The 27,747-nt window shown below is 42.0% G+C and overlaps 1 protein-coding gene across 4 annotated transcripts; it reads left to right on the top strand.

Annotated features, from left to right (window-relative positions):
* Positions 1 to 2,611: 2,611 nt before the first annotated feature.
* Positions 2,612 to 27,701, top strand: LOC131411934 (activator of 90 kDa heat shock protein ATPase homolog 2). Of its 4 annotated transcripts, none has more exons than XM_058551150.1 (10): positions 2,612 to 2,761; positions 4,134 to 4,324; positions 21,360 to 21,445; positions 23,312 to 23,426; positions 24,482 to 24,570; positions 25,278 to 25,394; positions 26,078 to 26,179; positions 26,758 to 26,809; positions 26,958 to 27,098; positions 27,502 to 27,701. In XM_058551150.1, the coding sequence occupies exons 1-10, from the start codon at positions 2,682 to 2,684 to the stop codon at positions 27,531 to 27,533; spliced, it is 1,005 nt and encodes a 334-aa protein (XP_058407133.1). In that variant the 5' UTR covers positions 2,612 to 2,681; the 3' UTR covers positions 27,534 to 27,701. The 4 variants fall into 4 exon arrangements, with proteins under 4 accessions (XP_058407133.1, XP_058407132.1, XP_058407131.1 ...); XM_058551149.1 differs by having other exon boundaries at positions 26,958 to 27,165; XM_058551148.1 differs by having other exon boundaries at positions 26,958 to 27,701.
* Positions 27,702 to 27,747: the final 46 nt, after the last annotated feature.

The following is a 27,747-nucleotide window of genomic DNA, read 5'->3' as shown; positions in this document are numbered from 1 at the left end:
TAGCGGTTAAGTGCGTGTGTTCCGCTGCTGGCGGCCCGGGTTCAGATCCCGGGCGCACACCGACGCACCACTTTTCCGGCCATGCTGAGGCCGCGTCCCACATACAGCAACTAGATGGATGTGCAGCTATGACATACAACTATCTACTGGGGCTTTGGGGGGAAAAATAAATAAAATAAAAATTAAAAAAAAAAAAAGGTGGTCTGTTGCTAGATTTCTCCCTTCTAAAGATCACTTCTCCCTTTTGTAGTTAATAAGTAAACTGGGTGGGGTAGGGAGAGTGATACCTTCATACTGTGTGAATATCCTCCTCCCCAACAATATTTTATTCATTGATTTAGGGTTTTTTCCCCATTTTTTTATTGTGGTAAAATACACATAAAATTTACCATCTTAACCATTAAGTGTACAGTTTAGTGGTATTAAATACATTCATAGTGTTGCGCTACCATCACCATTGTCTGTCTCCAGAACCTTTTTCATCTTGTAAAACTGTAACTCTATACCTGTAAAGCAATAACTCCTCTTCCCCCTCCCCTCAGCCCCTTGCAACCATCATTCTTTCTGTCACTATCATTTTGACTACTCTAAATACTTCATATAAGCGGAATCATGCAGTATTTGTCTTTTTGTGACTGGCTTATTTCACTTAACGTAATCTTAATATGCTGCGTTCACATTAATAGCATATTATGAACCTCCAAGTTCATCCATGTTGTAGCATATGTCAGAACTTCCTTTTTGAGGATGAATAATATTCCATTGTAGGTATATACCACATTTTGCTTATCCATTCATCCATCAATGGACACTTGGGTTGCTTCCACATTTTAGCTACTGTGAATAATGCTGTTATGAACATGGGTGTACAGATACCTCTTTGAGACTCTTGACAGTTTTTTAAAGCCAAATATTTTAATAAGAATTACATTAATTCTGAAGATTTTCTTTGTGAGATTACTTTTTGGAGCAAATTCTTTTAGGCCAATTTAATTCTTGATCAATTATCTACATAGAATACCTTTTCCATTTACATTTTAATAAAATTATTTCCATTGAGATAAATTCTTTTTGTTTAAATATCACAAATTTTTTTTGTCCACATAATATTTTAGTGACTATAGCTTCTGCCTTTGTAAGTTTTCTGGTAAGTCTTCTTTTCCCCCAGGTTTCAATTATACATTAGATCTAAATCTTACCATGTAATGTTCCATCAGTAATATTCTTTAAGAATTGGATAAAAAGATGGAACAGCTAATCCACAAGAAAACAGTGCCCACTCATTTTGCCATTGCAATTCTTTTCTATTGGATATCTTGTATTAGCTGTCCATGCTTTTGGTGAAGTAAAGTGTAAAAGGTGAAATCAAAATGTCATTTTGTTTTGGGGTCAAAACACTTTGAAGCAGTCTGTTTACATAACTGTCATAGCTTTTTGGAAAATGATGTTGGGAGGTAATAGCTCCAGTAAGCAAATGGAGAAAATGTTCTCCACCAGTTAGTTTATGTCACTGATGAGCACAGACCACAGGCAAAGGGCAGGTCACCCACAGGGGAACGGAACAGTGAGGTACTCCCACCCTTCCATTGTCATACCCATTTTCCCCGCTAATTAATATCCACAGACCCTTCAGTGACATTTTCCAAATAGCGCAAAGTTTTTGCTACAAGGTGCAAATTCGTTAAAGGAATCATTAATATCCACTTAATTATTGTAAAATTGCATCAAGCTGCAATAATATAGGCCTGAAATCACATTCTTTCGTCATCTATAAAGGATTATTACACGAATAAAATGTAAACCTTCCTGAAGTAACTGGGAACTTGGTAGTTCGTACTTCTTGGACAGGCGTGAGAACCATAGTGCACCAACTCTGCAGGAACTTGCAAACAAAACGTGAATAAGGTGTAAGGAGAGCGCGCACGGCGGAGCCCACTTCGCACCGTGGGCGCTCCGACCTCAAGTCGGTCGCACAGCAAACAGGGTGGTGCAGTGCTTGGGTCGTATCCTCGGGGACCAGGGTCACTAAATACAATTAGCGCGGTCAGTGACAGGCTGCAGCCGCTTCCTGTCTGCATCCCCACTACCGCTCTCAGGCGCCTCTTACTCATCGCCCCGCTTGCTAGCACTGCGAATAACCATTGCAGTAATAATAACGAATCCCTGAGAGGAGCCTCGACCTTTCGCAGGGGGCCGAGGTTCCCCCTTCCCGGGTCCTTGCCCTTGCGAGTCCCTCAGCGGGGCTCGGCCTCCCGATCGCCCGCCACTCCCCCCAGCCCGGTGTCTCGGACACTTCTCTCACCGCCCCCCGAGCCGGGTCTCCTGGGCCCCGACCTCCCCCGCTCCTTCTCCGCAGCCCCCGCCCCCCGACTCTCGGGCCCGACCCCCCCCCCCGCGAGCCCCGCCCCCGGGACCCCTCGCCCCCGCCCCGGCCTCCCGGGCGCAGACTCCCCCCGCCTCCTGCCCCGCCCCGCGCCCGGCCTCTCGGAACGCGGCCCCGGCTCCCGCTCCTTCGGAGCTCCGCAGCGGGGCGGGGCGGGGCAGGGGGCGGGGATTTCTGGCACTTTCTGGGCGCCGCGAACGCTCTGATCCCGGGCTCGGGGGCCGGAAACGTCGGCGGCCGAGTCTCACTGCAGCCGCCGCCGCGGCCCTGCCTTGTTCTCCGCCGGGGCCGCGCAGACATGGCCAAGTGGGGCCAGGGCGACCCGCGCTGGATCGTGGAGGAGCGGGAGGACGGCACCAACGTGAACAACTGGCACTGGTGCGGCGGGCGCGGCCGGGGCCCGATGCGGCTGCCGGCCTCTGCCTCCGGAGCCGCCGGGCGGGACGGTGGGGACCCTCTGCAAGCCCCCGGCGCCCCGTGCCCGGGGGAGGGGTGGCGGGTCTCGCGGGGCGCCTCCCGGGCCGCGAGCATCCCTCCGTGGGGCGGGGGCCTGCACAGGTGCAGAGGATTCCCCCTCCGCTCCCCCAGCTGCCTTAAGAGCGGCTCCTCGTTAGTCTCAGGGCTTGGGAGTGCCCGTTGAGTCTGGGGACCTGGGATCCTATCTGCACTGCTCTGGGACTTCCCTTTCCTCTTTTTGAAAGTTGGGTTGGGCCCCAGGAATGACTTCTGACTTCGCTCTTCAACTTTGACAGTCTGTGACCTTAAGAGCTTCCCTTCCCTTACCCCATTCCCACACCCAACCCTCTTGATGTTTCTGGGAGTTAAAAGGGAGCTAGAATGTGTGTGTGTGTGTGTGTGTGTGTGTGTGTGTGTGTGTGTGTGTGTGTGTTTTGGTATGAATGTAGTGGAAAGAACAGGAATTGGGATCTCAACTCGACGTCTAACTTGATGGACTTCTGGTGAGCCCTGCTTTCTAGGAGTCTGAACAAGTTACCCATCCTTTGTGTACCTCATCTGGAACATGGGCTGTTTCCTGCCTCCCTCTCTCCCCCAGAGCTTCAGGAAGCGATGCTCTCTGTCCTGCTCCTCAGAGGGCTGTGGTACTTCAAGCCCATAAAGGTGTTGCTGAGGCAGGTCCAAGGCAGAGCAGAGCTGTCAGCCTGTGAGGGGATCCTTTACTGGGGGAGCCCTGGCCTGGGACTCAGAAGAGCTGACCTCTCCTTTCCTAGCCCTGTCACCATGGACACATCATGGACTTCTCTCAGCTCCTTTCCACTCCCTAAAGTGGGAACATTATTTGGGAAGATTGCATGAGCTAATATATATGTGAAAACACACGATAATTTGTCTGATTATGATTAAAATTGTTTCAGTTATTACTGTCTTTTCTTAGGAGTAATAACTACTTTATTACCCAAAGCTCAGGCTTTGCCCATCCATTTCCAATGGGTGAGATTGCTAGACCCCCTTCCCCTAAAATGAGCCTGCGTTTTTAAGCCAACATACTACTTTACACGGTGGATAATAATATCTCAAGAAACTGAGTAGGAGGATTAAAAGATATATGACAGAAAGCTCTTTTGAGAAGCAAGTTTGTAAGTTTGAGGGTGGCGGGTCTCTCAAGGACGCTCAAGAGGACTCTGGCTGATCTGATCTGGGCAGGGCCTGGTGTTACCTGCTGCCCCAGGCCGGGCATGTGGAGATTAGCTGGGGCTTCCATTCATGGCTCTGCCCTCCTGGTCCCTGGCAGGACAGAGCGAGATGCCACTGGTTGGTCCAAGGGGAAGCTCCGCGAGCTCCTGGTGGGCATCGTCGTGGAGAATGAGGCTGGCCGCTGCGAGATCAGTGAGCTGAAGCAGGTGGAAGGCGAGGCTTCCTGCAGCAGCCGCAAAGGAAAGCTGATTTTCTTCTATGAGTGGAACATCAAACTGAGCTGGAAAGGTAATGGGGCCTCAGGGTTCAGGTAGGGCTGGAGGTAGCCTTGGGGCGGAGTTGGTTGATTAGTTATTCATTCCTTCGGCAGATGGATAGTTTTAGAACTCCTGCTGTGGGCCTGGCACTGACTGGCCCCTGAACTGGTGTTCACAGTTCCAACACCCTTACCGCACCTGGAGTTCTTTGTCCCACAAGCAGGGGGCTCCCTTTCTCCCAGCACTCAGAGCTGCTCAGAGCTCTTTGCTCTCAGCTGGACTCTTGTCTGCCCGGCGCTGATGAGCACTAGGGTTTCCTGGACCTGACGTCTGGAGCACTCTGTCCCCAGATAGCTGCCTGCTGGCTCCTTCTGCTCCTTCAGGTCTTCGTCATGAGCGAAGCCGCCTGTCTCCATCCTATAAAAATTGCAGATTCCTTCCTTGTACGGTCTTCCTTGCCTGCTTTATTTCTCCCCACAGCATTGATCTTTGGTATATTATATGTGGTTACTTAAGTATTTTGTTTATTGTTCTGGTTCCCCTTCTTCCCCCTATTCGTCAGGGCAGAGATTTTTTAAAATATCAGCTTTATTGAGATATAATTCACATACCATACCATTCACCCATTTAAAGTATGCAATTCAGTGGTTTTCAGTATATTCACAGAGTTGTGCAGCCTTCACTACAGTCAATTTCAGAACATTTTCATCACTCCCAAAAAACCGTGTACCCATTAGCAGTCACTCCCTCAGTCCTCAGCAACTGCTAAACTATTTTCTATCTCTATGGATTTGCTTGTTCTGGACGTTTCATATGAATGCAATCACAGTGTATGTGGTCTTTTGTGACTGGCTTCTTTCACTTAGCATGTTTTCAGGGTTCATCCATGCTGCAGCAGGTTTCATTCCTTTTTATGGTTGGATATCCTCTTGTACAGATACAGCGTGTTGTGTTTATCTCTTCCTCGGTTGATGGATGTTGGGTTCTTTTCACTCTTCCCGTCTTTTGGTCAGGGATTGATTGGTTTTGTTTCCAGGCCCAGATCACTGTCTGGAATGTTATGTGTTCGTTGAATGAATAAATTTCTCTCGTGGTGCCTAGCTCCTGGCTGGGTACACAGTCTATACTCAATAAATACTTGCTGAAATAACCACAGATGTGAAGACGAAGGGGAAAAGGAAGAGGAGGAGAGAGGGAGAGATCTGGTTCTAGAGGATTGCACTGTGTTAAATTTTGGGCCTCAGCCCAGGAATCAGCTCCTTCCTTGAGAATTGGGTTAGAGAGACGCCCAGTAAGCTGGCCTTGGGCCTCTATGACCTGCCCCCACCCCTCCAGGACAGGGCTCTGAGGGCCCAGCGGAAGCTCATGACCTGGTGTCTCATCTGTCTTCCTTAGCTCAAAGCAACAACCAATTCCTTTGCAAGATAAAACCCAGCCACTTCCAGGCAGCAGCCAGAGGGCAGGCTAAACAGGGCTTGTCCTAACCCCTTGTGCTTTCTCCCTAGAGGTGAGTCCCAGAGGTGGCAAGTGGGACCTCCTGGGGAGGAGGCAACACTCTGGTCTTGTTTTTCTTTTTTTCCATTAAATTTTAATTTAATTTTTCCAAGCTTTATTGAGATATAATTACGTAAGTTTAGGGTATACAATATGATGATCCGATATATGTATATATTGTGAAGTGATTACCACAATAAGGTTAGTTTACACATCCATCACCTTGTATAGTTACAATTTTTTTGTGTGTATGTTGAGAACTTTTAAGATTTACTCTCTTGGCAACTCTCAAATATACAGTACAGTATAATTAACTGTAGTCACCATGCTGTACATTACATCTTCAGAACTTATTTATCATGTCACTGAAAGTTTGTACCCTTTGTATCCTTTGACCTCCTTCACCCTCCTCCCCTGCAACCACCAGTCTACCCTCTGTTTCTGTGAGTTTGGTTTTTCTAGATTACACATATAAGTGAGATCATATAGTATTTGTTTTTCTCCGACTTATTTCACTTAGCATAATGCCATCAAGGTCCATCCACGTTGTCACAAATGGAAGGATTTCATTTTTTTATGGCTGAATAATAATATGTATATAATTACACACACACACACACACACACACACACACACACACTACGTTTTCTTATCCATTCATCCATCGATGGACACTTAGGTTGATTCCATGTCTTGGCTACTGTAAATAATACTGCAGTAAACAAGGGGGTGCAGATATCTCTTCAAGATAGTGATTTCGTTTCCTTTGGTTATATACCCAGAAGTGGAATTGCTGAATGATATAGTAGGTCTTTTCCATAGTGGCTGCACCAGTTTACATTCCCACCAACAGTGCACCAGGGTCCCCTTTTCTCCACATCCTTGCCAGCTCTTATCTCTGTTGGATAATAGCCACTCTAACAGGTATGAGGAGATATCTCATTGTGGTTTTGATTTGTATTTCCCTGATGATTAGTGATGTTGAACACCTTTTCACGTACCTGTCAGCCATCTGAGTATCTTTGCATAAATGTCTATTTAGGTCCTTTGCCCATTTTTTTAAAGGGGATTATTTATTTTTTGCTACTGAGTTGTATTAGTTCCTTATATATTTTGGATATTAACTCCTTATCAGATAAGCTTTGCAAATGTTTTCTCCCATTCAGTACATTGTCTTTTCATTTTGTTGATGGTTTCTTTTGCTCTGCAGGAGCTTTTTAGTTTGGCCAGTCCCACTTTATTTTTGCTTTTGTTGCTTGTGCTTTTGGTGTCATATCCAAAAATTGTTGCCAAGACCAATGTCAAGGAATTTTTCCCCTGTGTTTTCTTTTTTTTAATTGATGTTTTAATAGTTTTTAACATTGTGAAAGTTTGGGTTGTACATTTTTGTTTATCCATCACCATATATATGTCTCCCTTCACCCGTTGTGCCCACCCCCCACCCCCCACCCCCATTGCCCCTGGTAACCACAATACAGTTTTCTCTGTCCATGAGTTGGTTTATATTCCACATATGAGTGAGATCATACAGTGTTTGTCTTTTTCTTTCTGGCTTACTTCACTTAACATAATACCCTCCATGCCCATCCATGTTGTTGCAAATGGGACGATTTTGTCTTTTTTTATGGCTGAGTAGTATTCCATTGTATATATATACCACATTTTCTGGATCCAGTCGTCAGTCGAGGGACACTTAGGCTGCTTCCACTTCTTGGCTATAGTGAATAATGCTGCAATGAACATAAGGGTGCATAAGTCTCTTTGGATTGTTGATTTCAGGTTTGTTGGATAGATTCCCAGAAGTGGGATGGCTGGATCATAGGACATCTCTATTTTTAATTCTTTGAGGAATCTCCATACCGTTTTCCATAGAGGCTGCAGCAGTTTGCATTCCCACCAGCTGTGTATGAGGGTTCCTGTTTCTCCACATCCTCTCCAACATTTGTTGTTTTTTGTCTTGGTGATTATAGCCATTCTAACGGGCATGAGGTGATATCTTAGTGTTGTTTTGATTTGCATTTCCCTGATGATTAGTGATGTTGAACATCTTTTCATGTGCCTATTGGCCATCTGTATATCTTCTTTGGAGAAGTGTCTGTTCATTTCCTCTGCCCATTTTTTGATTGGGTTGTTTGTTTTTTTGTTGTTCAGTTGTGTGAGTTCTTTATATATTATGGAGATCAACCCCTTGTCAGATGTATGTTTTGCAAATATTCTCTCCCAGCTGGTGGGTTGTCTGTTCATCTTGATTCTGGTTTCGTTTGTCTTGTAGAAACTCTTTAATCTGACAAAGTCCCACTTGTTTATTTTTTCTTTAGTTTCCCTAGTCTGGGTAGGCGTGTCATCGGAAAAGATTCCTTTATGACCAGTGTCAAATAGTGTGTTGCCTATATTTTCTTCTATGAGTTTTATAGTTTCAGCTCTCACCTTCAGGACTTTGATCCATTTTGAGTTAATTTTTGTGAAGGGCGATAGCAGATGGTCCACTTTCATTCTTTTGCATGTGGCTGTCCAGTTTTCCCAACACCATTTATTGAAGAGACTTTCCTTTCTCCATTGTACGTTCTTAGCTCCTTTGTCGAAAATTAGCTATCTGTATATGTGTGGTTTTATTTCTGGGCTTTCAATTCTGTTCCATTGATCTCTGTGTCTGTTTTTGTACCAGTACCATGCTGTTTTGATTACTATTGCTTTGTAGTATGTTTTGAAGTCAGGGATTGTGATGCCTCCTGCTTTGTTCTTTTTTCTGAGGATTGCTTTAGCTATTCAGGGTCTTTTGTTGCCCCATATGAATTTTAGTATTCTTTTTTCTATTTCCGTGAAGCATGTCATTGGGATTCTGATTGGGATTGCATTGAATCTGTAGATTGCTTTAGGTAATATAGACATTTTAACTATGTTTATTCTTCCAATCCACGTACATGGGATATCTTTCCATTTCTTTATGTCATCATCGATTTCTTTCAATAATGTCTTGTAGTTCTCATTGTATAGGTCTTTCACCTCCTTGGTAAGATTTATTCCTAGGTATTTTGTTCTTTTTGATGCAATTGTAAATGGTATTATCTTTTTGAGCTCTCTTTCTGTTAGTTCATTATTAGCATACAGAAATGCAACTGATTTTTGTACATCGATTTTGTACCCTGCAACTTTGCTGTAGTTGTTGATTATTTCTAATAGTTTTCCAACGGATTCTTTAGGGTTTTCTATATATAAAATCATGTCATCTGCAAATAGTGAGAGTTTCACTTCTTCCTTACCTATTTGGATTCTTTTTATTCCTTTTTCTTGCCTAATTGCTCTGGCCAAAACCTCCAGTACTATGTTGAACAGGAGTGGTGAGAGTGGGCAGCCCTGCCTCGTTCCTGTTCTCAGAGGAATGGCTTTCAGTCTTTCCTCGTTGAGTATGATGTTGGCTGTGGGTTTATCATAAATAGTTTTTATTATGTTGAGGTACTTGCCTTCTATTCCCATTTTGTTGAGAGTTTTTATCATAAATGGATGTTGTATCTTGTCAAATGCCTTCGCTGCTGCTATTGAGATGACCATGTGATTTTTATTCTTTGTTTTGTTGATGTGATTTATCACGTTGATTGATTTGCAGATGTTGAACCATCCCTGTGTCCCTGGTATAAATCCCACTTGATCATGGCGTATGATTTTTTTAATGTATTGCTGTATTCGGTTTGCCAATATTTTGTTGAGGATTTTTGCATCTATGTTCATCAGCGATATTGGCCTGTAATTTTCTTTCTTTGTATTGTCTTTGTCTGGCTTTGGTATCAGGGTGATGTTGGCCTCGTAGAATGATTTAGGAAGTGTTCCATCTTCCTCTATTTTTTGGAATAGTTTGAGAAGGATGGGTATTAAATCTTCTTTGAATGTTTGGTAAAATTCACCGGAGAAGACATCTGGTCCTGGACTTTTATTTTTTGGGAGGTTTTTGATTACTGTTTCAATCTCTTTACTTGTGATTGGTCTATTCAGATTCTCCATTTCTTCTTGGTTCAGTTTTGGGAGGTTGTATGAGTCTAAGAATTTATCCATTTCTTCTAGATTGTCCAATTTGTTGGCATATAATTTCTCATAGTATTCTCTTATAATCCTCTGTATTTCCGTGGTATCTGTTGTAATTTCTCCTCTTTCATTTCTAATTTTATTTACTTGAGCCTTTTCTCTTTTTTTGTTAGCAAGACTGGCTAAGGGTTTGTCGATTTTGTTTATCTTCTCAAAGAACCCACTCTTTGTTTCATTAATCCTTTCTACTGTTTTTTTGGTCTCAATTTCATTTATTTCTGCTCTGATTTTTATTATTTCTCTCCTTCTGCTGACTTTGGGCTTTGTTCTTCTTTTTCTAGTTCTGTTAGGTGTAATTTAAGGTTGCTTATTTGGGCTTTTTCTTGTTTGTTAAGGTGGGCTTGTATCGCTATGAGTTTCCCTCTCAGGACCGCTTTTGCTGCATCCCATATGGTTTGGTATGGCCTATTTTCATTTTCCCCCCCTGTTTTCTTTCAGGAGTTTCATGGTTTCAAATCTTACATTTAAGTCTTTAATTCATTTTGAGTTCATTTTTGTGAGTCATGTAAGGTAGGGGTCCCGTTTCATTCTTTTGCATGTAAATATCCAGTTTTCCCACGCTGTTTAATGAAGAGACTGTCTTTTACCCATTGAGTATTCTTGCTTCCCTTGTCAAATATTAGTTGACCGTATATGCATGGGTTTATTTCTGGGATCTTGATTCTGTTCCATTGATCTGTATGTCTGTTTTTATGCCAATACCATACTGTTTTGATCACTATAGCTTTGTAGTAAAGTTTAAAGTAAGGAATTGTGATGCCTCCAGCTTTATTCTTTCTCAGTGATTGCTGTGGCTGTTCCGGGTGTTTTGTGGTTCCATGCGAATTTTAGGATGGTTTATTCTACTTCTGTAAAAAATGCCATTGGAATCTTGATAGGGATTGCATTGAATTTATAGATAGCTGTGGGTAGTATGGACATTTTAACAATATTAATTCTTCCAAGACATGAACATAGGGTATCTTTCCATTTATTTGTGCCTTTTTCAGTTTCCTTCATCAGTGTCTTATAGTTTTCAGTGTACAGATCTTTCATCACCTTGGTTAAATTTATTCCTGAGTATTTTACTGTTTTTGGTACTGTTGTAAATGGGCTTGTTTTCTTTACTTTTTTTTTTTAGATAGTTTATTGCTAGTGTATGGAAATGCACCTGATTTTTGTATGTTGACTTGGTATCCTGAAACTTTACTGAATTCGTTTATTAGTAATAACAGTTTTTTGATGGAGTCTTTAGGAGTTTCTATATATAAAATCATGTCATCTGCCAACAGAGACAATTTTATTTTTTCCTTTCCAATTTGGATGCGTTTTATTTCTTTGTCTTGCTTTGTTGCTGTGGCTAGGGCTTCCAGTACTATGTTGAATAGGATTGGTGAGAGTGGGCACCCTTGTCTTGTTCCTGATCTTAGAGGAAAAGCTTTCAACATTTTCCCATTAAGTATGATGTTAGCTGTGAGCTTGTTGTATATGGCCTGTATTATGTTGAAGTATATTCCTGCTATACCCAATTTTTTGCAAGTTTTTATCATGAATGGGTGTTGACTTTTGTCAAATGCTTTTTCCACATGAATTGAGATGATCATATGATTTTTATCTTTCATTCTGTTAATGTGATGTATCACATTTATTGATTTGCCTATTTTGAGACATCCTTGCCTCCCAGGGATGAATTCCATTTGATCATAGTGTGTGATCATTTTAATGTGCTGTTGAATTCTATTTGCTATTATTTTGTTGAGAATTTTTGCACCTATTTTCATCAACAATATCGGTCTATAATTTTATTTTCTTGTGGTGTCCTTATCTGGCTTTGGTATCAGGGTAATGCTGGCCTTGTAAAATGAGTTTTCGCATGTTTCCTCCTCTTCAGTGTTTTGCAAGAGTTTGAAAATGATTGGTGTTAATTATTTAAGTGTGTGGTAGAATTCACTGGTGAAACCATCTGGTCCTGGGCTTTTCTTTGTTGAGAGGTTTTTGATTACTGATTCAATCTCCTTAATCTTAACTGGTATGTTCAGATTTTCTAACTCTTCATGATTCAGGTTTGGTGGGTGATAGATTTCTAGGAGTTTATCCATTTCTTCTAGGTTGTCTAGTTTGTTGGCCTATAATTGTTTGTCGTATAATAATCCTTTATATTTGTGTGGTATCAGTTGTAATGTCTCCTCTTTCATTTATAATTTTACTTATTTGGGTCCTCTTTTTTTTTCTTGCTTAGTCTAGTTAAAGGTTTATCAATACTGTTTATCTTTTCGAAGAACCAACTCTTAGTTTTATTAATCTTTTCTGTTGTTTTCTTATTCTCTATTTCATTTATTTTTGCTCTAATCTTTATTACTTCCTTTCTTTTTTTAATTGAGATAGTTGACATATAACATTATATTAGTTTTGGGTGTACAAAATAATGATTTGCTATTTGTATACATCGTGAAATGGTCACGACAATAAGTCTAGTTAACATCGATCACCAGTCATTTATTGTTGTTGGTGCTGTTGAGTCACTTCTGACTCCTAGGCAACCCTATGTACAGTGCAGTGGAGCCCTGCCTGATCTTTTTTTTTATTGCTGGGAAAGATTGCCCTGAGCTAACATCTGTTGCCATCTCTTTTTTTTCCACCTCCCTAAAGCCCCAGTACATAGTTGTATATTCTAGTTGTAAGTCCTTATAGTTCTTCTGTATGAGCCGCCGCTACAGCATGGCTACTGACAGACGAGTGGTGTGTTCCACGTCCAGGAACTGAACCCGGGCCGCCAAAGCAGAGCACGCCAAACTTTAACCACTAGGTCATCAGGGCTGGCTCCTGCCCGATCTTTTTATGCCATCCTCTCACTTTCTGGTGCTATTTCAGATAATGCTCCGTTGCTGTTTGTAGGGTTTTCATGAGTTTTGTAGGGTTGCATTGTTTCGGAAGTGGGTGGCCAGGTCCTTCTCCCTAGTGTGGAAGCTCCACTGAAGCCTGTCCACCATGGTGACCCTGCTAATGCTTGAAATACTGGTGGCATAGCTTTCAGCATCACAGCAACACACAACTGCCACGTTATGACAACCGAAAGGTAGGTGGTGTGGTTCCCTGACCAGGAAATGAACCCCCGCAACAGTGGTGAGAACACTGAGTCTTGACCACTAGACCTCAAATTTTTCTTTTTTTCTCTTGATGAGAACTTTTAAGATTTACTTTCTTAGCAACTTTCAAATATCCAAAACATAGTGTTATTAAGTACAGTCACCATGCTGCACTTAATAACAACATGACAACCGACAGGTAGGTGGTGTGGTTCCCTGACCAGGAAATGAACCCCCACAGCAGTGGTGAGAACACTGAGTCTTGACCACTAGACCTCAAATTTTTCTTTTTTTCTCTTGATGAGAACTTTTAAGATTTACTTTCTTAGCAACTTTCAAATATCCAAAACAGTGTTATTAAGTACAGTCACCATGCTGTACATTACATCGCCAGGACTTATTTGTTTTGTGACTGGAAGTTTGTACCTTTTGACCCCCTTCACCATTTGGTTCACTACCCCCTCAGCCTCTGGCAACCACCAATCTGTTCTCTGTATCTGTGGGTTTTTTTTTTTTTAGATTCCACATATAAGTGAGATCATACAGTATTTGTCTTTCTCTGTCTGACTTATTTCATTTAGCATAATGCCCTCAGTGTCCATCCATGTTGTCGCAAATGGCAACATTTCCTTCTTTTTTATAAATGATATTCCATTATATATATGTGTGTATATATATATACACATACCGCATTTTCTTTATCCATTCATCCATCAATGGAAACTTAGGTTACTTCCATGTCTTGGCTATTATAAGTAATGCTGCAATGAATATGAGGGTGCATATATCTTTTTGAAGTAGTGTTTTCATTTCCTTTGGATAAATACCTAGAAGTAGAATTGCTGGATCATATGGTAGTTCTATTTTAAAATTTTTTTTTTTTTGTGAGGAAGATCGGCCCTGAGCTAACATCTGCCAATCCTCCACTTTTTGCTGAGGAAGACTGGCCCTGAGCTAACATCTGTGCCCATCTTCCTCCACTTTATATGGGACGCCGCCACAGCATGCCCTGACAAGCGGTGCATCGGTGTGCACCCGGGATCCGAACTGGTGAACCCCGGGCCGCTGCAGCAGAGCGTGCACACTTAACTGCTTGTGCCACCAGGCCGGCCCCAATATTTTTAATTTTTTGAGGAACCTCCATACTGATTTCCATAGTGGCTACACCAATTTACGTTCCTACTGGCAGTGCACAAGGGTTCCTTTTTCTCAACATTGTCACCAATACTCATTATCTTTTCTTTTTGTCACCAATACTCATTATCTTTTCTTTTTGATAATAGCCATCTAACAGGTGTGAGGTTATCACATCTCATTGTGATTTTAATTTGCATTTCCCTGATGCTTAGTAATGTTGAGCACCTTTTCGTGTTCCTGTTGGACATCTATATGTCTTCTTTGGAAAAATGTCTATTCAGATCCTCTGCCCATTTTTTAACCTGTTTATTTTTTGTTCTTGAGTTGTATGAGTTCTTTATATATTTTGGATATTAACCTTTTATCAGAAATATGATTTGCAAGTATTTTCTCCCATTCAGTAGATTGCCTTTTCATTTTGTTGATGGTTTCCTTTTCTTTTCAGAAACTTTTTTTTTTGCTGAGGAGGATTCGCCCTGAGCTAACATCTATTGCCAGTCTTCCTCTACTTTGTATGTGCGTCGCCACCACAGCATGGCTGCTAATGAGTAGTGTGGGTACGTGCCCAGGGACTGAACCTGGGCCACCGAAGCAGAGTGTGTTGAACTTAACCACTAGGCCACGGGGCCAGGCCCCAGAAACTTTTAAATTTGACTAGTCCCACTTACTTATTTTTGCTTTTGTTGCCTTTGCTTTTGGTGTCAAATCCAAAAATCGTTGCCAAGACTAATGTTGAGGAGCTTACTGCCTGTGTTTTCTTCCAGGAGTTTTATGGTTACAGATCTTACATTCAAATCTTTAATTCATTTTGAGTTAATTTTTGTGTGTGATATAAGATAGTGCTCCAGTTTAATTCTTTTCTTGTGACTACCTAGTTTTCCCAACACCATTTATTTAAGAGACTGTCCTTTCCCCATTGTATATTCTTGACTCCTTTGTTGTATATTAATTGACTATATATGTGTTGATTTAGTTCTGGGCTCTCTGTTCTGTTTCATTGATCTAGGTGTCTGTTTTTATGCCAATACCACACTATTTTGATTACTGTAGCTTTGTAATATAGTTTGAAATCCGGAAGTTTGATATCTCCAGCTTTGTTCTTTCTCAAGATTGCTTTGGCTATTTGGGGTCTTTTGTGATTCCATACAAATTTTAGGATTGTTTGTTCTATTTCTGGGAAAAATGCCATTGGAATTTTGGTGGAGATTGCATTGAATCTGTAGATTGTTCATTATTTTGTTTCTTTTGCTAACTTTGGGCTTAGTTTGTTCTTCTTTTTGTAGTTCCTTGAGGTGTAAAGTTAGGTTCTTTGAGATCTTTTTTTTTTTTTCACTTACTTGATTACTGGTTTATTATTAAAGGATATAACCCAAAAACAGCCAGATGGAAAAGATGCATAGGGCAAGGCATGGGGAAAGGGTGCGGAGCTTCTGTGCCCTCTTCAGGCATGCCACTCTCTCCAAATCTCTATATGTTTACCAACCTGGAAGCCCTGAGATCTTTTTTTTGGGGGGGGGGGGGGCCAGTGAGGAAGATTTTCCCTGAGCTAACATCTGTTGCCAATCTTCCTCTTTTTTCCTTGATGAGGATTGTCCCTGAGCTAACGTCTATGCCAGTCTTCCTCTATTTTGTATGTGGGATGCCACCACAGCATGGCTTGAGTGGTGTGCAGGTCCGTGCCTGGGATCTGAACCTGTGAACCCCATGCCGCTGAAGCAGAGCACGTGAACCTAACCACTACACCACTGGGCTGGCCCCTTTTCTTTTTTCCTACATGTATGTGTTTATTGCTACACACTTTTCTCTTAGGACTGCTTTTGCTGCATGCCATAAGTTTTGGTCTGTTGTGTTCACATTTTCATTTGTCTCAAGATATTTTTTTTTATTTTTGTGAGGAAAATCAGCCCTGAGCTAACATCTGTTGCCAATCCTCCTCTTTTTTGCTGAGGAAAGTTGGCCCTGGGCTAACATCTGTGCCCATCTTCCTCTACTTTATATGGGACTCCGCCATAGCATGGCTTGGCAAGCAGCATGCGCGCCCGGGATCCGAACCTGCGAACCCTGGGCCGCCGAAGTGGAGTGCGCGCACTTAACCTCTGTGCCACTGGGCCGGCCCCTGTCTCAAGATATTTTTTAAATTTTCCCTTTGATTTCTTTGAGCCATTGGATGTTCAGGACTGTTTTGTTTAATTTCTATGTATTTGTGAATTTTCTGGCTTTCCTTTTGTTACTGATTTCTAGTTTCACACCATTGTAGTTGGAAAAGATACTCATTATAATTTCTGTGTTTTGAATTTGTTGAGACTTGTTTTGTGGCCTAACATATGATTTATCCTAGAAAATGTTCCATGGCTGGTTGAGAAGAATGTGTGTTCTGTTGCTGATGGATGGAATGTTCTCTATATGTCTGTTAGGTCCATTTGGTATATAGTGTTGTTCAAATCAGCTATTTCCTTATTGATTTTCATCTGGATGATCTATCCATTGATGAGAGTGGTGTATTAAAGTCCTCAACAATTACTGTATTGATGTTTACTTTTCCTTTTAGTTCTGTTAGTGTTTGCTTTATATATTTAGGTGCTCTGATGTTGGGTGCACAAATATTTACAATTGTTATATCTGCTTGATGAATTGATCCCTTTAGCATTATATAATGACCTTTGTTTCTTTTGACCATTTTTAGCTTAAAGTCTATTTTGTCTAATACAAGTATAGCTACTTCTGCTTTCTTTTGGTTACCATTTGTTTGCAATATCTTTTTCCATCCCGTCTCTCTCAGGTTTATGTGTGTCCTTAAAGCTAAAGTGAGTCTCTTATAGGCAGCATATTGTTGGATCTTGTTGTTGTTGTTTTTTTTTAATCCATTCAGCCGTTCTCTGTCTTTTGATTGGAGAACTTAATCCATTTATGTTTAAAGTAATTACTGATAGATAAGGACTTACTATTGCCATTTTGTTAATTGTTTTCTGACTGTTTTGTAGGTCCTATGTTTCTTGCTTTCTCTTTTGCCATCTTCCTTCGTGATTCATCCCTTGTTGTGGTATCCCTTTATCATAATCTTTTGTGTATCTAGTACAGGTTTTTTGTTTGCGGTTACCCTGAGGCTTACATAAATATTTTATATTTATAACATCCTATTTAAAATGATCACAACTTAACTTTGATAGCATACAGAAATTTATACTCCCCCCTCACATTTTAGGTTATTGACGTTACAGTTTACATCTTTTTTATATTGTGTATCCGATAACAAATTATTATAGTTATGGTTATTTTTAATATGTTTGTTTTTTAACTTTTAAAGTAGAGTTGTAAGTGAATTAAGCACCACCATTGCAATAATAGATAATCTGACTTTGACTATATATTTACTGTTATCAGTGAGTTTTACACATTCGTGTGTTTTTATGATGCTAATGAGTATCCTTTTATTTCAGCTTGAAGAAGGCCTGTTACCTTTCTTGTAAGGCAGGTCTAGTGGCAATGAACACCCTCATCTTTTGTTTAATTGGGAAAGTCTTTATCTCTCCTTCATTTCTGAAAGACAGTTTGCTGGGTATAGTATTCTTTGTTGACAGTCATTTTTTTCCTTTTTTTTTTTTGTGAGGACGATTGGCCCTGAGCTAACATCTGTTGCCAATCTTCCTCTTTTTGCTTGAGGAAGATTGTCACTGAACTAACATCTGTGCCTGTCTTCCTTTGTTTCGTATATGGGACACTGCCATAGCATGGCTTAATGAATGGTGTGTAGGTTCACGCCTGGGATCCGAACCTGAGAACCCCAGGCGCTGAAACGGAGCACATGAATTTAACCACTATGCCACCGGGCTGGCCCTCTTTCAGTATTTTGAATATATCATCCCACTCTTGGCCTGTCAAGTTTCTGTTGTGAAATCTGCCTTTAGCCTTATGGAAGCTCCTTTATATGTGATGAGTCGCTTTTCTCTTGCTGCTTTCAAAATTCTCTCTTTGTCTTTGACTTTTGACAGTTTAATTATAATGTGTCTTGGTGTAACCCTTTTTGGGTTCAACCTATTTCAGGGTCTTTTGGTCCTCATGAATCTAGATGTCCATTTCTCTCCCCAGGTTAAGTTTTTGACCATTCTTGTTTTGTTTTGTTTTGTTTTTTGTGTGTGTGAGGAAGATTAGCCCTGAGATAACATCCATTGCCAGTCCTCCTCTTTTTGCTGAGGAAGATTGGCCCTGGGCTAACATCTGTGCCCATCTTCCTCTACTTTATATGGGACGCCGCCCCAGCATGGCTTGACAAGCGGTGTGTTTGTCTGCACCTGGGATCCGAACCTGCAAACCCCGGGCCGCTGAAGCAGAGTGCATGAACTTAACTGCTACACCACTGGGCTGGCCCCCTAGACCATTATTGTTTTAAATAGACTTTCTGTTGTTTTCTCTTTCTCTTCTTCTGGGATTCCCATAATGCATATATTGTTTCTTTTGATATTGTCCTTTAGGTCCTGTAGGTTTTCTTCATTCTTTCTTCTTTTGTTCCTCTGACTGGAATAATTTCAAATAACCTATCTTCCAGTTCACTAATTCTCTCTTCTGTTTGGTCAAGCTAATTGTTGAAGCTCTCTGCTTAATTCTTAAGTTCAGTCATTGTATTCTTCAGCTCTAGGATTTGTTTTTTTTTTTTTTTTTGATGGTTTCTATTTCTTTGTTGAACTTCTCATTTTGTTCATGTGTTGTTTTCCTAATCTCATTTAGTTTTCTGTCTGTGTGTTCTTGTAGTTTACAAGAACTTAAATTAAAACTTCTTTAAGAGGTTTATTCTGAATTCCTGGTCACATAGTTCATAGATCTTTATTTCTTTTGGGTCAGTTACTGGAGCTTTATTATTTTCCTTTGGTTGTGTTATGTTTACCTGATTCTTCATGAGCCTTGATTCCTTGCATTGGTATCTGCATATATAAGTAAATGGTCTCCTCTTCCAGAGTTTACAGGTTTGCTTCAGCAGAGAAAGACCTTCACCATTAAGCTCGGCTTGGGTTACTGGGCAGGTCAGCTAGTAGCATCTATGGGCAGGTGGGGCTTGCTGTCAGGGTCTCTAGTGGGTGGGGCCACTGCCCTTGCTCTGTGGTTGGGGGTGGGGGTTATTGCTGGCTGGGCTCTGTGGTTGGGAGAGTCTGCTGGCTGGGCTTCATGTTCAAGCAGGGCTGCTGGGGGGGCTCCCTGATCGAGCAGGGCTGCTGGCTGTGCTCCACGGTCACATGGAACCACTAGCTGGGCTCTGCAATTACTTCTGGTGAGGCAGGGTCACTGGCTGTGTTCACTAGCAGGGCAGTGGCACTAGTTGTACTCTGTAATTGGGCAGGGCTATGGGCTGGGCTCAACAATTGCTCCTGATTGGGCAGGGTCTCAGGCTGTGCTCCCTGACCAGATGGTGCTGCTGGCTGGACTCATTCAGGCGGGGCTGGAGGCAGGATTGTGTGGTCAGACCTGGCCTCAGGCTGTGATCTGTGATCAGGTGGCCACACAGACTGTGCCCCGAAGTTGGGCAGGTCTTCAGGTTTGGATTCCTGATCAGGTAGGACACTGGCTATGCTCTGCTGTTGAGCAAGGTCGCTGGCTGGGCTCTCTGGTCAGAAGGGGCCTCCAGCTGTATCCTGCAGTTCGGTGACTAGAGACTGCTCTGCGGTTGGGTGGGGTCACTGTCTGGGCTCACTTTCTAGATGAGGTCACAAGCTGTGTTTAACAATAGAGGAGGGCTGGGCCTGCCCAGTGGCGCAAGCGGTTAAGTGCTCGTGCTCCGCTGCGGTGGCCTGGGGTTTGCCGGTTCGGATCCCGGGGGCACACCGACGCACTGCTTGGCAAGCCATGCTGTGGTGGCATCCCATATAAAGTGGAGGAAGATGGGCATGGATGTTAGCTCAGGGCCAGTCTTCCTGACAAAAAAAGAGGAGGATTGGCAGATGTTAGCACAGGGCTGATCTCCTCACAAAAAAAAAAAAAACCAAAAACAAAAAACAATAGAAGAGGGCTGTAGGCTGGGCTCTGAGGCTGATTAGGGTCACCGTTCAGGCTCCGTGGTTATGCAGGGCCAGAGGCTATGCTCAACAGTTTGGCAGGGCTGGTGGTTTGGCTCCCTGCACAAGTGGGGTTGTAGGATGGGCTCTGTGGCTGTCTAGGTTCTCTGGTCAGGCTTCCTGGATGGTCAAGACTGGAGGCTATGCTCAGCAGTTGAGCGGGGCTGTGAATTTGCTTCCTTCACTAGGTGGGGTGGTAGAATGAGCTTCACAGCTGGCTTCAGCCAGTTGGCTGGGGACACAAATTGGGCAGAATTGCCAACTGATCTCCCTGGCCAGATAGGGCTACCAGCTTGGCTCTGCAGATAGGCAGAGTCACTGACTAGGATCTCTGCTCACGTACTGCTGCAGGGAGGAATGTCGTCCACCAAGATTTGAGCACTGGTTGCTGAAAGCCCTGCCCCTCTTCTCTGTCTCTGATTCCCAGTGGTCCCTGTGAGGTGAGACCCAAGTTGCCCTCTCAGGAAGCATCCCACAATGCTGGAGGACCTGGATGTCCACCTTGTGTTCTCTTTTCCCACTGGAGAAACCACAGGGGGGCTCTCTCAGTGTGGCACAGGGCTGGCCCGGGGGAGGGGCGGTGTGGTCATAGTGTTAGCACTCCTCATACCCTTCTGATGCAGTCCTTCTCTGTCTCTGTCCAGGAGGGTGCATCAGCCTCACCTCTGGGTTCTGGGATTTGCACAGTGGTGTCTTGTCTATGGCTAGCTGCTAGTTGGTCTTCTGAGGGGGACTGAAGTCAGGAATAACCTATGTCACCATCTTGATGTTGTCACTGAAATCAACATTCTGGTCTTGAAAGAAATCCAGCTGCATGGAGTCCACACAGAACTTCCCCAAGCCACAACCTCCCTCCCTTCACTCTTTCCATGATCAGAACTCATTGTTCCTTTCTGTCCTCCCGTCCCTTTTGTGATTCCTCTTCAAGATAACCCTTTATCCTGCTTTGACCTGGTAAAGAATATTGGGGGATGAAAAAAGAAACATTGGTTACAGACCCACTTACTCCAGTCCCATGCTTCCACCTGGCATTGGCAAGGTTCTGTCCCCACCTTTCTTGGTTACTTACTTCTGATGTGGGCCAGGAGAACAGGCCAATTTTGGCACCTGTGTGGTGGTAAAGCCTTGAGCTTGCCTTGTTGCCAGCTGTGGTGGCATCCTGTGAGGAGGGTGGGCTATTCAGTTAGGCAGAGCAGTTTTGCATAAACCAGTTGTGACTTTGTCATTGAAGAACACATTTTGCTCATTTTAGGTATAATTAAAGAATCTGGTGCAAAGCACAAGGGGTTGATTGAAATACCCAACCTTTCCGAAGAAAATGAAGTAGATGACACCGAGGTGAGGTATCTGATGGAGTTTCTTTCTTTCTTTTCTTTTTTTTTAAATCAAGCTTCTGTTATGGATGTTGGTATTTGAAAAACTTTCTCAGACTGTGTGATTCCTGTGCGGTAGCTTTGGTTAATTGTTGAGGGCTTGTTTGCCAAGAAGGATTGCTGTGCTGTGGGGGCAGCATGGGGTGTGGCATGGAGTGGTATAGGAAGAAGAGTAAGCCCAGGAAGCCCTAGACTGCCCCACAGACCAGGTGTGGGGCCTGGGCAGGTGACTGCACCCTCCAAGGCCTCCTTATCTGTGAAACGGCGTTAATTGATCTTTCAGGGCTGTTATCAGATAAACAAGAGTGTATGTACTGTAAAGTGCTCAGGCAGCACGCACAGCATGGTGAATGGGAATTTGTTTCTCCTCCCTTGTATCTTTGCTGTTTCCCTTTAATAGTGGAAACTCTCGTCTTTTAGCTGTGATCTCCCTTGGTTATGTCTCATGGTTTTTCGTAAACTAGTTAGTATTGTTGCCTTTTGACCAGCTCCCCTAGTTCTCTTGGGAGATAGAGCCTTGTGTAACTCCCAAGCTTGGTTTTCAGTTAGTGCCCTCTTTAAGCTGAAAGCTTGTTCTCGGGAGAGACCATTTGTACAGCAGCTGTATTTTCCAAAGGAAGATATTTTGATTTGTGCATGTATTCAATGTGAAGTCTTTCAAATATATAAAAACTAAGTCATAAGGAGCAATGTGTCTATGACTCGCCTTTATTAAAGGTTATAAAATACCATAAAAGTGGGGCTGTCTCAGACACCTCTTGAGACATGTGTTTGCTATACTCAGGGGCTGTGATTTCACTTTGCTGTATTCAGATCCATCAGCTGAGAAGTTTTTCATCAGCATGTTAAACTGGTTTTTTAGATTCAACCCTTGGTAGCATTATGGAACAAACTCTTTAGATTGGAACTGGGACTTGGGATCAGGCTCAGCTCTACTGAATCATAGGGACACTAAACGATTTCAAACCAATACCTCTTTTCATTCTGAGAAGACCACAGAGGCATCCCCAGAGCAGCATTTTGATGGTTCCCTCTCCGTCTCTCCACTTCTCCCTCCTCTCTCCTCCTACCCTTTTCCTCCCTCCTTTCCTCCCTCCCCCTTCCCAGTTCTCCTCCCTGCCAAAAAAGTGTAGCTCAAGGCCATACTATGTGGGAACTTGATTTTCCTAATTACACTGGCTTTTGGGTTCTAGACCAGCGCTGTTCAATAGAAATATAATGCAAGCCACTTATGGAATTTAAAATTTTCTAGTAGCCATATTAAAAAAGTTAAAAGAAACAGGTGAAATTACCTTTAATATTTTTTATTTAACCCAAAATATAAAAAATATCACTTTAACATGTAATTAATATCAAAATTATTGAGATTATTTTACATTCTTTTTCTGTACTAAGTCTTCAAAGTCTGGTGTATATTATTTTACACATAGCACATCTCAAATCAGACCAGCCACATTTCAAATGCTCAATAGCCACATGTAGCTAATGGCTACCATTCTGGACAGCGCATTTCTAGACCCTGATAAAAAGCCATAGACTTCATCATCAATATAATACACATATGATACATATACACATAAAATTTTCTATGAAATTAAGAGATTCACATTCTAAGAAGTCCATTCAAGATTTGGCCACCAACCCAGTCAATGGACCCTTGATTAAAAAACCCTTACATCTTCTCAAACTATGTGGAGAAACCTGTTACATCTCTCTCACATCCACTTGTCCTTCCCGCACCATCACAGTTCTTCTCTCATCCTTATGTCCCAATGTTGTGGGAATACATCAAACCAGATTTTTCTTAGGTTTGTATTTTTCTGATTTGTAGGTGAACGTGAGTAAAAAGAAAGGAGATGGGGATATACTGAAGGATCTTATGAAAACTGCAGGCACCGCCAAGGTCAGGGAGGCCCTTGGAGATTACCTGAAGGCACTTAAGACTGGTAAAGAAGGCATCCCTTGTGAACCAGAGGGTCCCTTTTCTATTTACCCAAGCTATGCACTGTGGTCTAGATTCCCAGGTTAGGCTGATGTCTAAGGCTCCAGAAACAACTCTTTATGCCGCAGGATAAATTGTAGCCTGAAGGTTGAGGGCTAGTCATGAGTAAGACCATATTAAATGATTATCAGTATTGTACGTAGCATGAACCATTTTGCCTACAGGGTTGTTAATAGTAGTTTTCTGGAATGATAATTATTTAATCAGTTCTTTGTATAATTACTTGTTTAATGTCTGTCTTCCCTGCTAGTGTATAAGCTTCATGAGGGCATGGAAGGTGTCTGTCTTGTTTACTGCTTTCTCTCCAGCACATAGTAGGTGCTTAATAAATCTTTGTTGAATGAATGAATGAGTAAAAGTGACTGCAGGTATTACAGGTGTAGTTGAGATTTATCTAGATAATCCCTATACTGCATGGAGGTGAGGTTATTGTCTTCCCTAAATTAGAGAAGTTACCTGCCAGGCAGAATGGCCAGCAGGGCCTGTATGTCTGCACCACATCCCTGGACTCTGCTACCTGAGTATCTAGCTGTTGGCATAGATGGGTTTAGGGTTGTCATTTTTCCCACGAGACCACACATGTGGCTGGCCCACCGGCTTGAATACTGTGAGACCAAGCTTTGTGAGGGTGGTGGTGAAGCAATGAGAAAGTGCCTGGTTTTAATGGTAGGTGAAGGCCATAAAGCTACTAGTAGTTAGTTATATAAAACTGAGCTTTTTGGAAAAGAACATTTGAAAATTTTGCTATTTTATCAATGACTAGATAAAAGTGAAGCATTTGGAAAAAAATAAAAGGCATTTGTTGCAGTGGAACTCATGTTGTTAGTTTTATATGTAAGAACACGGAATGGCCTTGAAATTCTCAAAATGATAGGAATTCTTTTTGAAAATATCAGTTCTTTTATTTTCTTATGTGCTGTTTTGGGTTTCTGCCTCACTGTTTGTGCTGAAAAGGAAAAAGTTCTCTATTAAAACCATTTCCCATATGTTTCTTTGTAGAATTTACAATGGGAATGATTTTACCAACGAAAGCTATGGCAACCCCGGAAATGACTGTCAAAAGGAAATTGAGTGAGAATACCTTGCAGGTATGACCTCTGGTGGCCAACATGTAGGGAGGGGGAAAAGGAAGTGCTTAATGAGAATGCTTCAAAGCTCTCAACAGCCTTTCAATGATGGAGAACTGTAAAGGATAGCAAGGAGGGCTAGTTAATCCATCCTTGCATCCCCTGCCTTTTTTTTGAAATGATGAAATTAGACTTTCATCCTTGATGGAAGGGAATGTATAAACAGGCCTTTTTGTGGGCTAACTATTGAATTTAGTTCAAAACGGTGTTCTAAAGGCAATGTCCTTTGGTAGGCAACAGATTACAAAACCAGGTGACTTTGAGGTTCACATACCAGAATGGAAGAACCTTCTCTCCAGACTTTTGGATTGAGAGGTTTTAGATCCTGTTCTTGGAATCTGGTGGTGGGAAATTGACACCCTTTGGCCTTAAGAAGTGCTGTTGTCCTTCATCTGCTTATGTTTATGCCTTCTGGGCCATGTTTACATGTCTAAGTAGGATTTGAGTGTTAAGCCATAGCCTGGGGAGTGGAACAGAGCTAAAGAGCTCATAGGAAGAACTGCTGTTTTCAAAGTAAAGACCAGGACTGGTGGTGCTATAACGGCTTTTCATGCTATTTCCATGTGCCTGAAGTAGTAGTGTGGAATTTGGGGCATTTGGTGTTTTATCAAGTGTTTTGGTGTTTTTATTACTGGCATGCTAATTATCCTTTGGAACCTCTTCTTAAGATTCAGGCCTCATCTCCAGTGGCATTGGGTGTGAGGATTCCCACTGTGGCATTGCACATGACGGAACTGTTTGACACAGCTGTAGAGCAGCTGTACAGCATCTTCACTGTGAAAGATGTAAGTTACTTCTCAGGCTAGGATCTTAATTGCTGACATGGGGAGAAAATGTGCCACTCAGAACTGGAGCTGGTTTTTCGTTTCCTCTATGGCCCTGTTTTTCTGATTGAAGGAATCTAGAATGGTGGTGAGAGAAGTCTTTAGGATAGCTTCTGAAAAATTTGAGGGGGAGAAAAGATGGGCATCTGGGGGGAATATATCAGGATTTAGGGGGATACACTAATTTACTGAGTTTTCTCCCTGTGAAAGAGAGGGAAAGAGTAGAGAAAACTGTAAGTAAAAGCTACGTATTCAGGATTAAAAAAAAAAAAAACAAAAACAACCCCAGGGGCCAGCCCGGTGGCGCAGTGGTTAAGTTTGGGTGCTCCACTTCGGTGGCCTGGGGTTCGCGGGTTCGGATGCTGGCTGTGGACTGACACGCTGCTTGTCAAGCCATGCTGTGGTGGCGTCCCACGTATAAAGTAGAGGAAGATGGGCATGGATGTTAGCCCAGGGCCAATCTTTCTCAGCAAAAAGAGGATTAGCAACGGATGTTAGCTCAGGGCTGGTCTTTCTCGCAAAAAAAAAAAAAAAAGCAACAACCCCAAAGCACAGTATTTGTTGTATTAATACTTTACATTTAGGTTAAAAAGGTGATAGCACGTGCTGGAATAACATGTCTACTGTATGTTTTGCTTGGTTAGCTGGTGCAAAAATTTTCTAAATCTCCTGCTGTATTAGAAGCTGAAAAGGGAGGGAAATTCCAAATGTTTCATGGGAACATCACCGGTGAATATATAGAATTGGTACGTAATCTTATAGTTAAAGAAAAGTTAAGCTGGGACTGACTTTTCTTTCCATTATTATTGGTTTTTTATCCATGCTGTTTATAAATTGCTTTGAGTTTTTAATCTGAGCTCACAGAAACTTGAGAACTTTATAAAAAAGTTGGTAACAAGTAATGATAAAGATGAAGCCTTAGTTTTCACAGTAATTGTGCAAATGCTTACAGTTTTAGAAGAAACAAGTGTTAATTCCTCCCAACTCTTGATCTAGAAGTTTCAGGAAACGTTTCTGCCTCCTAAAACACTAGGGTCTGCATTGCCAAATGTCAGTTGCCTTATCCTTGACATCAGCTCAGTTCTGGTTACTAATGTTACTACACTTTTATCCCTGATATTACTGCTGTTACAGACATTTTGGCATTAGGGACAATGAATTCTCAATGGTGCTGGCATATAAACTGGAAAATGGGACTGTATGTTGTTCACTGATTACTTTTAGTATGTAGGGGTTTTAATGAAAGGATTTGGTGTTTTTCTGTGTTGTAGTACTGTAGAAAGTTTTAAAAGATGTTTTCAGTGGAATTTCACCTTTGTTTCAGTTAACAAATAAAAAGATCGTCATGAAATGGAGATGTCGGAACTGGCCAGAAGGTATGTTATTAGTATCCTTTGTTAGTTGTAAGAGTCCAAAAACACTCAAGCTTTTTTTTTCCCCCACTGTGAAAAGCAAGTAGTAGTACTGTAAGGATAAACATTCCTTTTCATAATGCAGTAGTAAGCTTCCTATTTTTTTTTCCAGAACACTATGCAACAGTTGCACTGAATTTTGTGCCTACTCTGGGGCAAACAGAATTACAATTGGACTGTAAAGGAGTTCCTGTCTGTAAAGAAGAGAATATGAAGTTCTGTTGGCAGAAGCAGCACTTTGAAGAAATAAAAGGTTTACTGCAGCTGACCACCCTAAATGGTTGAATTAGAAGATTTTATAAGGGCATTACTGTTTATTTGTAAGCAGAAAAAGTGTCAAGTTTACCTCTTCCCTGTTATTCCTTTTAAAAAAGAAAACAGAAACTCTTAATTTATATTGGATGAAATCCATGAACTTATACAGAATTTAAAGTATTGTTTGAATCTTTACTATGACTAGACTGCATTGAGTTAAAAGCAGCAAATAACCAGTTACCTCCCATAGATGCTCCTCTGGGAACAGGTTTGAGTCCCTGAGTACAGATAGTTGAAGTTTCCCAGGCTAAAACTTGTCCTAGCAAGCTTACTTTCAGCTGTAGTTTTAGTTCAGGAAGACAAAAATGGCATGTTGATACTATTCTTTTATTTTACCACAGGGCTTTTAAGGTGCCTAGCCCTTAGACAGTGAAACAGTGGCATGTTGCATTCAGAAGCCTGTTGAAGTGAGGGCGAGTTGGCTATATTGTTACACTTCTCCCTGCAACAGTTATCCACTTCTGGTGGAGAGGACTGAAGAGAACTGAAAAGTCTATGGGGATGTTACTTTTTGGACTGCCACTAAATAAATACTTCGAATAAACAGATATGATGGGTAAGTGCTTCCCCCCATTCAGTTTTCTCGT

This window comes from Diceros bicornis, chromosome 12 (assembly GCF_020826845.1).
Source record: "Diceros bicornis minor isolate mBicDic1 chromosome 12, mDicBic1.mat.cur, whole genome shotgun sequence".
NCBI lineage: Eukaryota > Metazoa > Chordata > Mammalia > Perissodactyla > Rhinocerotidae > Diceros > Diceros bicornis.
The sequence above is the reverse complement of the archived record's forward strand: the minus strand, read 5'-3'. Positions and strand labels throughout refer to the sequence as shown.

Excerpts from the sequence above, each read along its gene's own strand:
- LOC131411934 (XM_058551150.1), top strand. The coding sequence starts at position 2,682 with ATGGCCAAGTGGGGCCAGGGCGACCCGCGCTGGATCGTGGAGGAGCGG. Across the intron at positions 2,762-4,133 it reads AACGTGAACAACTGGCACTG|GACAGAGCGAGATGCCACTG; the intron begins GTGCGGCGGGCG and ends GGTCCCTGGCAG. Across the intron at positions 24,571-25,277 it reads TGAGTGAGAATACCTTGCAG|ATTCAGGCCTCATCTCCAGT; the intron begins GTATGACCTCTG and ends CCTCTTCTTAAG.